The sequence below is a fragment of the Aplidium turbinatum genome, chromosome 11, assembly GCF_918807975.1.
Source record: "Aplidium turbinatum chromosome 11, kaAplTurb1.1, whole genome shotgun sequence".
Lineage (NCBI taxonomy): Eukaryota > Metazoa > Chordata > Ascidiacea > Aplousobranchia > Polyclinidae > Aplidium > Aplidium turbinatum.
Genome location: NC_137482.1, coordinates 6075024 through 6090252, shown reverse-complemented (window position 1 = coordinate 6090252; position 15229 = coordinate 6075024). Strand labels below are relative to the sequence as shown.

Here is a 15229-nt window from a genome sequence, read left to right as displayed (position 1 = left end):
ATTCATCCTGCATATATGAGTTGGACACATATCATATCCTTCGTGCACTGTAGATCCAACAAACAGGTGTGCTATGGCATTAACAAAGCACTCTTGATTAAAGTACGTTATTTCTGAATACTGAAAAAGTTTGGGTGTTCATCAGGACAATTATCGTTTCTAGCACTAGTTGCTACGTTCATCTGATGAAATTGAAAGTAAAATTAACAACAAACAAGATGATTTATTGCTTCACTGACGTTTCGCGCACCATGACAATGCGCATCCTCAGAGCGAATAACATACAAAATAAAATTTCACCAGGTTATATACTGCAGTGCGATTGAAGGCAAGAAAAAATAAAACACGCAATATTTAAAAAAATTGACCAATGATGTGTGAGCGGTTACTTTCCACGTTAAATTACGTAAAAACTTCCAACAATAAACATAAATTCGAAGTACTAAAGACCACTAGAGATTCGAGACAAAATTAGATTGCAATAACGTTTCCAACTGTGTTTAAGTAGGCTTGAAGCCTGCAGGTCGAGACAATAATGCTTTATAAGGTTTTGGTAAAAGGTTTCCGTCGTTCCGGTTGAGTACATTGCAATGTTTGGATGTGATCAACCGGAACGACGGAAACCTTTTACCAAAACCTTATAAATCATTATTGTCTCGACGTGCAGGCTTCAAGCCTACTTAAACACAGTTGGAAACGTTATTGCAATCTAATTTTGTCTCGAATTTCTAGTGGTCTTTAGTACTTCGAATTTATGTTTATTGTTGGAAGTTTTTACGTAATTTAACGTGGAAAGTAACCGCTCACAGCTCACACATCATTAGCCAATCTTTAAAACATTGTTATTTATTTCTCTTGCCTTCAATCGCACTTTTTCTGTTGATCGTCACCGCTTCGAATTTTTATGTCTAAGTTTTTACGTAATTTAACGTGGAAAGTAACCGCTCACACATCATTGGTCAATTTTTTAAAATATTGCGTGTTTTATTTTTTCTTGTCTTCAATCGCACTGCAGTATATAACCTGGTGAAATTTTATTTTGTATGTTATTCGCTCTGAGGATGCGCATTGTCATGGTGCGCGAAACGTCAGTGAAGCAATAAACCACCTTGTTTGTTGTTAATTTTACTTTCAATTTCATCAGATGAACGTAGCAACTAGTGCTAGAAACGGTACGTTATTTCGTCGACTTTACAAGATTCACCCTACAATGCCAGCTGTAGGTTCTTCAACTTCCAGATGAAAGTTTTACTTTTTTAACACAAACAGTTCTTTGAAATGAGGATGGAAATTAGTGCTTTCAGAAATATACCTTACAAGGTTTATCGCGGTGCAATCCTTAACTGGACACTCAGTCGAAGCATGAACTATGTCTTTCCCATCAAATCAAAATAAGTCTTTATTTGCATACCAGCAACGCAATGAAAATGATAGAAGAAAAGTTAAAAACCGAAGAAAACACAATGTGAAAGAACAGATGGCATGAAAGCAACGACCACATAATTATATTGAAAACTATTTGACATCAATACGTTGCATGAAGTCGATATTTTACAAGTTGCCTACCCAGTCAGTAGCTCGGTGCTTCATGCATTGATTCAACACTTGCATACGTTGATTCAACGTAAAAATTTATTGATTTTCTGACCAGGTATGCAACAATCATGAGGCCATTTACACAACCACTTCGCTGCTATTGGACTCAACCAAGTCTTGGTAATTGCATTGATACCAGAATTGGGCAATTGGGCATTCCATATGCAGGTGCAGCGGATGCAAACAGAGGTCGTACAGTCGCACATATCCCGTACAGCTTATACGTATCATCTTGTAGTAAATGATTTAATCTTCACATGTAGTACTGTATCAGTCGTTGCCGCGATACGTTGTGCGACAACGCAACAGCTGAAGAAGGTTAGGTGATGATTCCGTCAAATCAGTTATCCGGAGGAGCTGTACTCAAAAGCGTAAAAATATAAACTACAAATAGCTAACAAACACAAGGTCGATGCATTTAATTTATAAGTTATCAGTTTAGTAAATCAACAAAAAATAAATACATATAAAAGCAATAAATTGATTGCACCGTCATAAAAAAGTTTTGTTCGCGGTGCTAAATAATTTCTACAACCGTAAGATTCTTGAATCTTGCCCTGGTTGAGTTGCTATTCTTCTACCATAGCAATGGCTCTTTCCCAGCACATTTCACCACAGTGTCATTTGTGTAGCACACTTGAAAAGCATATTTCTTTTGCCAAAAGTGGTACCTTAGCAAATTTTTAAGGTTTCATGTGAGGCTTCGTTCAATATAGCTAGCACGCATAGCATCAGATTGTTAAAGGAATTTGAAACCATAGCCAAGTTTCCACTATAAAAAATTGATCTTTAGTGTGGTTGTCACAGCTCGTAATCCGGTGTTCCAACATCTACAAGAACATGCACATACAGTGGCAGCCTTTCATACTTTATTACGCTTGAGTTTAGGCTATTCAAGCCGTTAGCACTTGCGAAATCCCTTGCACTGCTGACCCTGTTGTTCACTTTACTCGGCACGTAAGGATTCAGCGCATCCCTTTCATGTTCGATCATAAAATATCTGGAAAACATGTGCATAATATGTCAGTCGTTGCTGTATTATAGATCCATATTATAGATCCATATCTACATTATAGATCAATAAATGCCTTAAAGGCAAACGAAAATTTTTCTTGTTAACTTAATCCAAAACTAACGAAAGAAAGTTTTTGGTCTGAACTCTAAATGAACACTATTTTAGATAATGCAAACGAATTTATTCTTGTCACTCGTGTGAGAATAAATTCCTTTGCATTGCAAGACATGTAACCGAGTCGTTCATATCAAGCATTGTTGTGGGTTTAACACCTGTCAGAAGATATTTCATTTTCTTGACTATTTTAGATAAAACCAAGCAACCACACGGCATTTAACATCATACAACTAGAGTGAACATATAACTATAACCTACAAACGTTTTCGGCCATACTCAAGTTAGTCCTTCTCAAGTAACGAAAATAACTGATTTTACAATAACATCTGCATTGAAAATAACTGATCTACAGTTCTACACAATGAATTGAAAAACGAAATGCACGAGAATGAAACTGCAAAGCAGATTAGAAAGGCACATCACATGGTGTAGGAAATCCGTTGAAAATGTTCGTAGTTTATAGTTTTATGTTCACTCTCATTGTATGATGTTAAATGCCGTGTGGTTGCTTGGTTTTATCTGTCTATGGTTAAGAAAGTCACCCATCTACCAAAATTGTATTTTATATAAACAGCAGAAAATTAAGTTTGCTACAAAGCATTGCTAGAAAGTTTGCTTTGTTGTACCGCAAACATATATTCTGTTAAAAACGAAAATAAAATTATCGACGTTTGCTCCTTCCACTCATCGTAAAATACAGCTTTTATACAGCTCTACAGCAGCATAATTAGGGCCTGATTAAGGCTAACGGGGGCCCGAGGCACATCTAATTTTAGAGGCCCCTATTGGCAATCGCTTTCGATGCAGAGTAGCAGTGTTCAACTTTTGCCTAGCATTGCCAGTAACTTCGCCAAAGCGTGACGGTTCGGAATCGTTATTCCATTTAGCAATCGTTACAAAATTTGAAATCGTTTCTAAAAAAAAAACAACTGGTTTGGTTTGGTTTTGAATCTTTATCATTGGATTGACAAAGCCTTGATAGGTTATTCCTGGTAGTTTCGCATACGTGTAGAGGCTTTTGACGCAGGGCCGGTTACCGAGATTGGCAGAGTGAAGTTTTCCGATTGTTGAAGTGTTGTTGGCGAAAAATTATTCCATTCACTAGGTGCCGCTGAATGGAGGGCAGTCCTGAAATGCGTTGCTCAAGCGCACACCCCGAGAGTCGAACCAGGCACAACTACGTTGCTCACTGCAACAACAACTGTGCTCACACTGACGCAACAACTTTCACTACCTACGGTACTAAAGTAAAAAAAATTGGGGCCCCCCAAAACCAGGGGGCCTGAGGCCTATGCCTCGTGTGCCTTATGGTTAATCGGGCCCTGAGCATAATACATACAATTTTATGATTATTGTTATTTTTTGCGTTTGAATAAACGATGCTAAATCTTTTATACTTGATAAATAATGCGTCAGTTGAAGATCAATCTCTTTTGTTTAGATGCCATTAAAATTAAGTGGAAGAAATCAGAAGCTCCTATACCTGAGTGAGCAGACAACCGCTTTATCTGGTTCCAATCTTTATCAGATTTGGTGCGGATCTGACCAGATCTGGACCAGATAAGTGGTTGTCTGGGTGTGAATCTTCAGAACTTGTGATTCCAAAGTAGATTTTTCAGTCCACAAATCAAGCTTTTCATAATAAACTTCAAATAAACTGCATTCTTGTAAGTTACAAACAGCTGCTTGCATTGGAACAAGCAGCAAAAGATTAAACAAAAACTGCATGTCCTTGCGATTCAATCTTTTCACATTATTTCACCTGCATGTGTTAACCAACGGTCTTTGTACTTTAAGGTTATTCATCTGGATTCTAGTATTTATGTCATTGTCCTCCCCTCCCCATCCCCAATAGTGGTTCGGAAATCCATTGACCTGGACATTGTTAATAGAATGCAAATAACAATATGCCAAGGAATTTTCCCTAAAAAAACTATAAGAATATACCCTGTGGAAAAGATTATCTGTGGTAAGATGCTTACAAGGGAAAATTTTTTATATTGAATATTCTTAGACACTTTTGAGCATCACAACTTTTACAAACACACAATTTGATTGTGCATAGTTTCTTTTAACTACGTACCGTACATCAGGATTAAAAGTTGTAGTCCCTTTACAATTTACATATTTAAACCACTGTGTCCTGGTGTCATAAAAAGCGAAGCAATAGAATTTGTGTTACGTGGTTAGGTGTAGAAAAAGACTCGCTAGCTTACAATGCGATCGCTAGTGACTCATGTTGTTGTTGTTTATGTACAGTAATCTACTGTGATAACACTTTCACAATGTATCCTGTTTTTGAAGTGTGACGGCAGGCCAAGCACAGCAAACAAATTATTTCAGCACGATGTAATGCATATTTGTTACGCTTCATCAAGCCCATCGAAAAATACAGGTATTGAGTACTTTCTTGAAATAAAAAGCATCAAATCGCAACTTGTATCTCTATTTAATGGATTTTAAACTGTGGTATTTACGTCTTGACAACGTCTGGAATTTGTGTTTGGTTGTTACGTCATCTGCTGCTTGAAGAAGCGCGATGCCTCTGGCACCGCAAGCAACCTTTCCTTCCAACTGCTTTGCCAAAGCGTCGCAGTCTTATGTTTGAAACTATATGTCACAGTAGAAGTTTGTGTTGTAGGCTATGCCTACTACGTCACCTATTGCTATTAGTTTGTCTTTAGTTCTTATTGTTTTGTGTTTCTATATTTCAGTGAATGAAAGCCTCAATTGGTTATTAAATATTTCATCACAGTTATCAAATCAAATAAATTTCTCAGTATACGCAAAACCACAACCTCAAAAAGAAAGAGGCTAAACACACGCGCACACGAAATTATGTACACGTAGAAGTGTACTACGCACCTAATTGACATGCGCTGGTCTATTAGCCTACGTACTGCTGTAGCACAGAAAACTGGATGCAAACCTATTTAGGTAACAATTGGCTATTTTGGTAAATCTGTTTGCAGGAAAGTCGAAACTGGTTTTGTGTAGCATGCAACGGAAGTTAAACATCCATTTTCACGTCGGTGGATGAATTTACGCTGGGATAGTCGTTTGTGTTGTAGATTGCTACATACAGAACTATATACTTTGTTTTTGTATAGATAAATAGGGTATAAATGTGCGTGGGAAATTCATTGCAGTCTATACAGCTGTTGGTGTTATTGTGAAAAATTATGAAAACACACATGCAATGTGTACATTAAACCAATTCTACAGACGCTGATGCATCCTATATTTTTGACGCAAAGTAGTTTTAATCGCAAAATGGAAAAATGCATTGTTCTTGGGTTTAATAATTTTGTGCATCTTTCTTGGTCAAAAATTGGTTTCGTTTTACTCTCGAAGTTGCAATAGCCTGCGAAACTTGGTGCAAAACATAGGCCGACATCGAACACGAGAAACCAAAAGCATTTGCAGAAGTTTACTATAATTTCAGCAAGACGGTACTTGAATCTCCACAATTGCCAAGTATCATGACAAAAATGTAATCAATATATCACAAACAACAATAAAATCTGTATCCTCATCAGTGATAGTAAGACGCATTCATCACTCATCCATGTAGCCTACGATGGCAGTTCAAAAAAAAAAAGAAAAAAAGTCCAATGAACTGCTCGCCTCTGAGCGTTTCGCGAAGAGAAGAATAAAAAAAAGTTCAATAAAAGTTACAACACTGAAAACGATAATCAATGAACTGTGGCTGATACCTTTATGTACTGGTCTCCAGTAAAGGCGAGCACTCCACCCACAGTCATCCCGCAACATAATGGATGATAATCAAACTTGTTAAGCGAACAAGACAGGTGACTAACAGCAGCTGCATTGCATCTAATATTTCATAAAGAAGTAGATCGTTAATTGGCCAGAATCGTATTCGTGTTGTAAAAATAAAAAAATACTCATACTCTTGATTTTTATATGATAAGAACTTAACTTTGAAGGACGCCTCATGGCCTATAAGTCAACGTTATCTTTGGAAATCAGAACAATTATGTTGAATCAGTGTTGAACGTCCATGTTTTTGTTTTAATTTTGTTTATTAACCTTGTTTGAGAATTCACAAAAAAACCTGTGGCGTCTTTTCAAATCAATGTTTACATTATATCTCGTAATCATGATGTCATGGTGCCTAAGTCTTAGGCGAATACGTGTGTAGCCACAGATTTCTGTATTTGTGGATAATTTGCAGATAAGCTTATACTTCCTTAAGGTGTTTATTTTCAGCGTTGCCGCAGCCCACTTGAAACATTTTTCTCCATATCGGAAAACGAAATGGTGTCGCATGTAAACGCTGATTTCATTTTCTTTCCAATTGGAGTCGCTTCTTGAAAAGGTTGCGACCATTGACCATAAGATACTTGAGATTGGGAATTCAAAACCAACTATAGGCTACTTTCCTCCAATGTAGTTACAGCAGTATATGCTACTGAGAGAAAATTGTAGTTTACACTGTGCGGTCTATAAAAATCTATTTCGTGTCAAAACAAAAAAATAATAAAAAGCCAATTATAGTACAACATATTGTCACGAGGAAGAGAAAATATACAGGTAGAAATTATAAGCAAGTTAGACTAAGCAAGTTACAAATTAAACTTACTCGTAAATATTAAGATCGTTTTCCGGAAGCATATCTACGTCATGAAATATGAAGCAATCAAACGAAATTCCAAAGTTTTCTTTTGCAAATTGAAATCCAGTGTTCATAACTCTGCCCTTGTTGAACGTTGAGTTGCCGATTTGCTCAACAACAAAAATTTGATACCTGAAGAATCATAAAAAGTTTGAGTAAAAGAATTCAAAATTCCGTGCACCTTACTAATAAAGTTTTAACAAACTTAATTAAAAGTATGAAAGTCTACTCACGAAAAACGCGATGGCAACACATATTTCAGATCAGCAATGTGGAAAATGATTGAGTTACTGTACATCTACAATGTCCGCCCCGTTAGCTCAGTGGGGTGTCCGACAAATTGTTCGTAAGCAATTGTTCGTAAAGCAATTGTTCGTAAGCAATTGTTCGTAAAACAATTGTTCGTAAAATTAATTCTTCGTAAAACAATTCTTCCTAAAGTATTTTTTCGTGCATGCAGTTAAAATTTGATGTATTATATATGAAGAAATGCTTTACGAAGAATTGTTTTACGGATTTCATTTTACGAAAAACAGTTTACGAACAATTGTTTTACGAACAATTGCTTACGAACAATTGCTTTACGAACAATTGCTTACGAACAATTTGCCTATAACCCTCAGTGGTTAGCGCCCACTCAAGATCACGCGGCCCTGGTTCGGCTCTCGGGGTGTGCGCTTGAGCAACGCATTCCAAGGACTGCTCTCCATTCAGCGGCACCTAGTCAATGGAATAATTCCCAGGCAGCAACACTTCAACAATCGGAAAGCTTCATTCTCAATCTCGGTAACCGGCCCGGCGTCATGAGCCTCTACAAGTATGCAAAACTACCAGGACTAATCAAGGCTTTGTCAGTCCGAGGATAAAAGATTCAAAACCAACCATAGTGATTTTAAATATTGATAAGAACACACTTATTTTCGAAGTTCTTCTTGGATGTACTACATTGCCAATGTCAGCGACGTAGCAGCTAAACAGAAAACTTTAGGGGAGCAAAGCAACTGTTGAGGGATGGAGGGGGAAAGTATAATACAGCAATATTTGAAATAAAAAATTTACTTAAAAATTAGCTATGTGAGAATGTTAGAAAACATTTCTACTAAGATAAGAACAAAAATCTTTTTTAAACAGTTGATTGTCCTAAATACCTTGCCAATTGTCTTTTTAGAATTGGGTGCAGATGACCGAGCAAAAGGCGTAAATGTTCCTCTCTGTCTCTGAACGGGATTATGATTGCTACAGTTGTCTTCGGTAAGCAGTGATTTGGTTCGAACACAGGCCTGCTTTGGTTAATCTCCCAGTAAGTTCTGTTTAACTGGAAAAAGCTTGAATTCATTTCCTTAAAATCGATTTTTAAAGCTCCTACTAGTGTTTGGGAAGGCCTACAAACTGTAGGTTTTAATTCATGTCCTTCTTGCAAGTTACTCGTGTTACCAAAGGATTCTTCATTTGAGGCCTTTTCCTTCCATTCGCTTGATGTGTATTCAGAACGTGCAATTTTTACTTCAACTTGTACATTGTATGAATTATATATCCATGCTGCGTTTGCTGTGATTAAAACTGCGACAAATACTTTCAGCTTGTGGCGTCTGAAAGGAAAAATCATACCACCTAAACGAAAATGCAGACAATGACCGAATGGATTTATGACTCTAGTCTATTTTTCTGAAAGTATACAGTGCAGATCATGACAACAATTGAGGAAAAACGGTGACTTCTGTACACGAAGGATAAGAATTAAATGTTTTATTCATAAATTTCTCATTATATATAATTGTGAAGTGTCCGTCAATTGTCGATTTGAGTATTTTGGTTGTTTTATGAAGTAAATTTACAATCTTTGACAGAGTTGCAACCAGTTGCAACGTTCATCTGATGAAAACGAAAGTAAAAGCAACAACAAACAGGTTGATTTATTGCTTCCGTGAGGCTTCAAATAAATCAACCTATTTGTTGCTCCTTTACTTTCATCAGATGAACGTTGCAAGCAACTAGTGCTAGAAACGATAATGTCCTGATGAACACCCAAGCTTTTCAGTATTCAATCTTTTTCTGTCAAAAATTGTTGCAGAATAAGATTAAGTCAAAGATTAAGTGGGTAGAAAATAGACGTCATGGCATGGAAGCTTCATATTGACGCTTGGTATAGATTGAAACTAAACTAAAGCAAAGTTCCGGCCACAAACCATACACAAACTTATAAATTCACGATCAAGTTTCAATCGAAATTAAATCTAGGTGCGACTGACTAGAATTTACTGGTGTTTATTTCACAGCATCCCAATCAGGGCTTTAGCCTGCCAATGACCCAGAATGTCAGTAAACGCTAACTAAACAACCTACAGTAGAGTACTTGTAAAAATAAACAATCACATTGGCCTAAATTTAACTTTTCTGGCTTAAAGAACAAGATGCAATTACATGCCACAAACGCTATCACCAAAAATGGAATATTGGCTCAAAATCTACCTTTCAATAATCCCAAGTTAAAGATAACTGCTATAACGTTTTTCCGTAGACTGAGATAACAGGATACGGCCCAACAACAGAAAAAAGCTTAGAGAAACCAACATCGGATGGGCGTGTAGTTCAATGTAGTTTAAGGCGACTGCAGCATTACATTGTTTGGGTCTCAGGTTAAACAAATTGTGAAAAACCTATACCACTTCTCTCGCTTTTTCTGTTACTCTTCTGCAAGCTAATAACTGGTTTGATTCAGCTTGAAGTTACGTTCTGCTGAAACTGCTCACAACAAAATAAATTTGGACTATTCTGACTTAATTTCGCAACATCTCATTGAAAAAAAGATCGAACACTGCTGAATGGGTCAGATTGCCAATGCGAGAACTGAAACAAGACACTTACTCAAAAAATACGATACCAAGTTGGGTTTAAAAATTACAATTGTTTTGTTTCGCATTTGGATTTGCTTTGTCTTAACCAAAATTCGATACTTTGAATTCTTACACGACGCTATTTTCTTGTTTTACCTTTTTTCCTTTGTTTGTCACCACCTACAGTAGGCTATAGCCTATATGAAATTCCACCTTTCGCGACATAGTCTGTGAATGAAATGCAGAATAGGGTCGAGTGAAAAAAATCTTGATTTTTGCTCTGTAACAGCGATTAAAATTTGTAGTGTGGCTTGACCAATTAGCTTTGCAAATTTCAGCGTTTTAAAATAAAGTTTACGTCTGCCCCAAGCAAGTTCAAGATTACAAGGGGCGTACAGATTAAATACCACGATCTGCTTCAGAATTTTTCCCACAGCAATACCATCCCATGTGACGTCATAGAGGACATTTCTTACGATTCAATTAGTCCATTTAAGCAACGTAATCGTTAATATGCAAAGAACCATGAACCACGATCATTTGATAATAAATTATAATTTGTGCTGAATGTCGCTTTAACTTACAGGGCAGATGTAGCTTAAGTTCAAAGTTGTTTAGTAGCAGATTACCATTACCCCGCAGTGTAGATAATAAACAATAAGTATTTAAAATCATGTTCATTTATGTAAATTTAACCATAACGTTTAACTAAAAAAACCATTGCAGCGGTTTGTTATGTCTGCTGCGTTTTAATGAATTACCCCTGAGGATGACATAAAACTCTAAAGTCAATCTTTATAGCATCGACGACTAGCTATCTCCCACACAGCATTACAATGTCATTTACTCATTTTGTAATTTATTTGTTGCAGAACCGGCTTTCCTTCATAGAGAACTCATCAGTACAACTATTAATAAATTATAATAAACATTTAGTCAAAGTAGAGGTGAAATTATCAGCTTCAACAATGGTTAATTGTCCAACATTGAATGATTAAACGCCAATTCCAGCAAGATCAAAAATTTTGCGAATTTGTACATCACCATCATCTGCTACTTGTCCAACAAGAAATGTCCCAATATTCCAAATATCACCAGTTGCAGTACCGAAAACTTTCATTTTTCCTCTGAAAATGATATCGCTGACTGCTTCTAAACCACCATCAACATCAGGAGCAAACACCAAAACATAGGTTGGAAATCCAGCCGCAGCCAAACACGTACCGGTGTCTCCTCTTAGCAGTGTAATTTTAATAAATACATGCTTGACTTAAATTTGGTCATAAACACTTGCTATGGGAACGTTCAAATATTACGTAACGCTTTTTTTTTCGAGTTTTTGACCCCCCTCCCCCATGTAACGCCAACGTAACGCTTTTTTCAATCCCCCCCTCCCCCATGTAACGCTTTTTCACTACGAATTCAGCACAAAAAACTACCATTCCGTACTCGAAAGCGTTACGTAACGTTTTGCTTGAACCCCTCCCCCCGATGTGACGCTAACGTAACGCTTTGCATAACCTCCCCCTCCCCCTCGAAGGCGTTACGTAATATTTGAACGTTCCCTATTCCATTTATTTTAACTTTCTTCTTTTTCATAGCAGTAGCTTCAGATTGTAAAAGCTTGAATGAAATTTTACAAAAGTTTTAGTGCTTATATACCGAAAAAGAACAACTTTCAACAATCTCAAATGAAGCAAAACACATTCAATCATGTATGAAACAGCTTAAAGACAGAGCGAAAGATAGAAACCAAATAAGGTAAAGCTACATTGAAGATTTTTATAAAAGCTACTTCAATAGATCGGTTTCACAATCGTGCAATGCTGCATTATGTTGATGGAGTTACATGTGGTCCACAAAGTTTTTCTGGCTTCATTGGTAAAAAACCTTGAAGACTATGACAGTTTACCAGTCGCTGAATTTGAGGCTGTTGATATTCAACTGCCTTTCATTGAAGTAAACTTAAGCACAGACCAGCAGTACTTGAATGACATCTGTAAAGCAATTAGCTCAGGGCGTTGTGGTGCCAAGCTTGCCTATAGTAATCCAGGAAAGATGAATCACTCCAGATGGCCCACAACAGCCAATTGCACATTGAGGCTTTATGTTTCAAAAAAGAATCTCTGTGAAAATCTGAGAGCGTTGGTGGAATATATTGCCAAGGTATAGACTACGCTCCAACGTGGTTTGCAGTGAAAACGCAACCTTGCTGTAGGCTACTAAAGAAGCTTAAACATCTGTTTCCATAGTTAAAAAGAAGTCGCGCTATCTTAGCGGTCAACTAAAAGCAATAGCTGAACCTGTTATCAACTGAAATGCCTTCTTTGCTCACCAAGAGAACTTATTGCTGTGCATGTTGGCAGATGAACGTCTGCACATCAGAAAACTAACACTGCGAAGGATACTTGCTGCCAGGAAACAAGGTCATGGAGATTCCATTCGTCTCTTTAAAGTTCCACTCTTGAACTTTGAAGCAAACGAATACTTTGAAGTATGAACTGATTGATTGGCAGCATACAGAGGTATGAACCACCGCATGCATGAAGGAACCACGTGGGCCTGGCCTGGGCTCACCTACTTTTTTTTCTGGGTAGGCCTGGCCCACCCACTTTTAAAAGCCAAATTTCTTTGAAATGGTAGCGAAAACGGCAAATCAGAGAAGGAGTTCCAAAAAAAGGGTTCACTCGTTTGATACACAGTAGTTTGATTACACTGGTCAACACAACTTTTCTTGCATGGAGTTTTTCAATGGATTTAGGGTAATTTTGGGGTGCTGAATCCGAATCTGACCTCAGATTTATCATATCACGTCAGGTTTGTGAGATATGAAAGCAGCAAATTGTTACTTTTGTTAAAAGTGGAAGATTTGACGTTGCGTTTATTGCACATACACATTGTGCTATATTTAGAAATCCAGGCCATGTAGTACATAAGTAGCTGAAATACACCCACCAACTATAATTTTGATACCAATTTGTTTTCTGAGCAACATTATTAACCATGCAGTAGTAACAAGCTGAAAGGGAGGCTAAAAGTATACCTGACCCCCAACCCCGTCAATGTTTTGCATGAAACCACAAAAATTTAAACAGGCCTATGGCAATGCTTGTTCAGTAACCTTATTTAAGCTGTTTTGGCCTGTCTAACACTAACCTTTCGTTATAGCACTGCATATGTTGGTGGTAAACGCAACGCCAAGTCTTCCACTTTTGACAAAAGTAGCAATTTGCTGTTATCATATCTCACAAACCTGACCTGATAGGATAAATCTGAGGTCAGATTCAGATTCAGCACCCCAAAATTACCCTAAATCAGTTCTCAAAGCCCATGAAAGAAAAAAAAAATTTTTTTTGTTAACCAGTGTTATCTTCGATTGCTCAATGATGAAATCCAATCTTTAAACTTGTTCGTTGAGTCCACTATTGATGGGAAGCACGTGTGGATGTGGTTGCGTGTGATTGCTGGAGCAATCTATCAATCAATATATTTCAGCATGTGAATACATTTACCAGATCACAACTTTTAGTAACTATTACAGATTAATTCTATCAACTTAAATTTTTGACCCTATATTTCACTCCACCCTAAATTGCAGAATCAGTAGCTTTCGCATGGGGATTCAGGGGGTATTTTTTTGAACGGAGAATAATTTTAGGGCCCCGGATTCTTTTCTAAGGGACCCTGAAATATAAAAAAAAACACCGCTATTCCTTGGAGTTGTATTATTTTTAAAGATGTGCTTTTGGGAATCCGGGACCAAACTATCTTCATCCGGGACCAAACTATCTTCTGAACAACCATATTATGCAGAACGTTCTGTGACAACTCAACCTCTGCCGCTGTAATACAGCACCGGGTTTTTCCAGTAAATGTACAAGCTTTGCTTTTGTATTGCTAAATCAACCCGGTGTAGAAATGGATCGCATTTTATCTCAATCGTCAAGCCTTGATTTTCCTGTTAGCGACTTCCCAACAAATCGAAATATTGTGGAGGCGATATTCACAAATCTTAACCAGTATAGCCTAAATTCGCAAGCTTACGTCGTCGGAAGCATTACGTCAGCACGATGGGGGTCTACCCGGAATCGCCTCAACTTAAGCTCCGACAATTGGTGCCAAAAATTGCTACTACAACAAACGAAATGTGAAGCATCCTGCGTGTATTAGGCCTACTTGTGTCTGAACTAGAGCTATGGCCAACCGCTACTGATCGTATACGTACACCTCACTTCTATTTTATTCATTTTCTAGATTGACTTTTGCTTGGAAAAGCACCAGCGCAGTTTAATATTTTTCACAATTTTGCAGCAGTAGACCTAGTTCTCTTACGAAACACATTTAAAACGCCTCAAACACGTGATGGAAAAACGTTGTGACCAAATATATTTTACTCTATTAGACTCAGAGGGCATAGCTATTAAGCTCGCAGATTTGAAAGCAGTTCCTATACTTGAACCACTGCTTGTTTTTTATTTTAATCCACTTTGCCTGCTGTAGGCTACTGTTGGTTGAGACGCCCGTGGAATAAATCAGTAGTGCGATGCTGATTGAGACCTGGCGACCAGCCTAACAGCTGTCTACTGCTGTAAATTGTAGCTACGTTGGACTGTCGAGAAAACTTTTTTTGTCTGCCTGGTCTAAGTGGCTAGCATGGAGGCTACACAGATATAGACACCGAAGCGCAACGTTCTTTACGTTGGTGAAATGAGTAAGCCTAATGCTTTACTTACAGCCAAGTGTAAATCTTTTACCATGAAGCAATTCTGCTGTTTTTGCCTACATTCAGGATATGTTGTAGGCTGCTGCGCTAAAGCTTCTCGGTTGCCTACTCGTGGCCTGACATCCGCCCATACTCGGCCTACAAGCCAAAGCATATGGTGCATTTAGGTCGGCAGGTGTAGACCAGGAGCGCAACACAAATGGTGAGGGTTTACCGTCATAAGTAGGGCGATTTTTGTCACTGAAGTTACTTTTTTTTGGTTGTACCAATTGACAAAAGAAACGTAAAACCATAATTTCGTGGTT

The 15229-nt window shown here is 37.6% G+C and overlaps 1 protein-coding gene across 4 annotated transcripts; it reads right to left on the bottom strand.

Annotated features, from left to right (window-relative positions):
• Positions 1-1381: 1381 nt before the first annotated feature.
• LOC145779368 (beta-1,4-galactosyltransferase 3-like) lies at positions 1382-10731 on the bottom strand. 4 transcript variants are annotated; one of them, XM_082590940.1, is made up of 6 exons: positions 10358-10731; positions 8516-8978; positions 7335-7499; positions 6445-6565; positions 4491-4603; positions 1382-2596 (listed from the first exon to the last, which is right to left on the bottom strand). In XM_082590940.1, exons 2-6 carry the CDS (start codon positions 8971-8973, stop codon positions 2398-2400), a joined length of 1056 nt encoding a protein of 351 aa, XP_082447066.1. In that variant the 5' UTR covers positions 8974-8978; positions 10358-10731; the 3' UTR covers positions 1382-2397. The 4 variants fall into 4 exon arrangements, with proteins under 4 accessions (XP_082447066.1, XP_082447069.1, XP_082447067.1 ...); XM_082590943.1 differs by having other exon boundaries at positions 8516-8956; XM_082590941.1 differs by lacking the exon at positions 10358-10731 and adding an exon at positions 9837-10336.
• Positions 10732-15229: the final 4498 nt, after the last annotated feature.

What these genes read in the sequence shown, in the direction of transcription:
- LOC145779368 (XM_082590940.1), bottom strand. Translation starts at nt 8,973, where the DNA reads ATGATTTTTCCTTTCAGACGCCACAAGCTGAAAGTATTTGTCGCAGTT. An exon ending in AACGATCTTAATATTTACGA is followed by an intron (nt 6,566 to 7,334) that starts GTAAGTTTAATT and finishes ATGAAATATTAG; the next exon opens with ATGCAATGCAGCTGCTGTTA. An exon ending in CCGTTGGTTAACACATGCAG is followed by an intron (nt 2,597 to 4,490) that starts GTGAAATAATGT and finishes CATGTTTTCCAG; the next exon opens with ATATTTTATGATCGAACATG.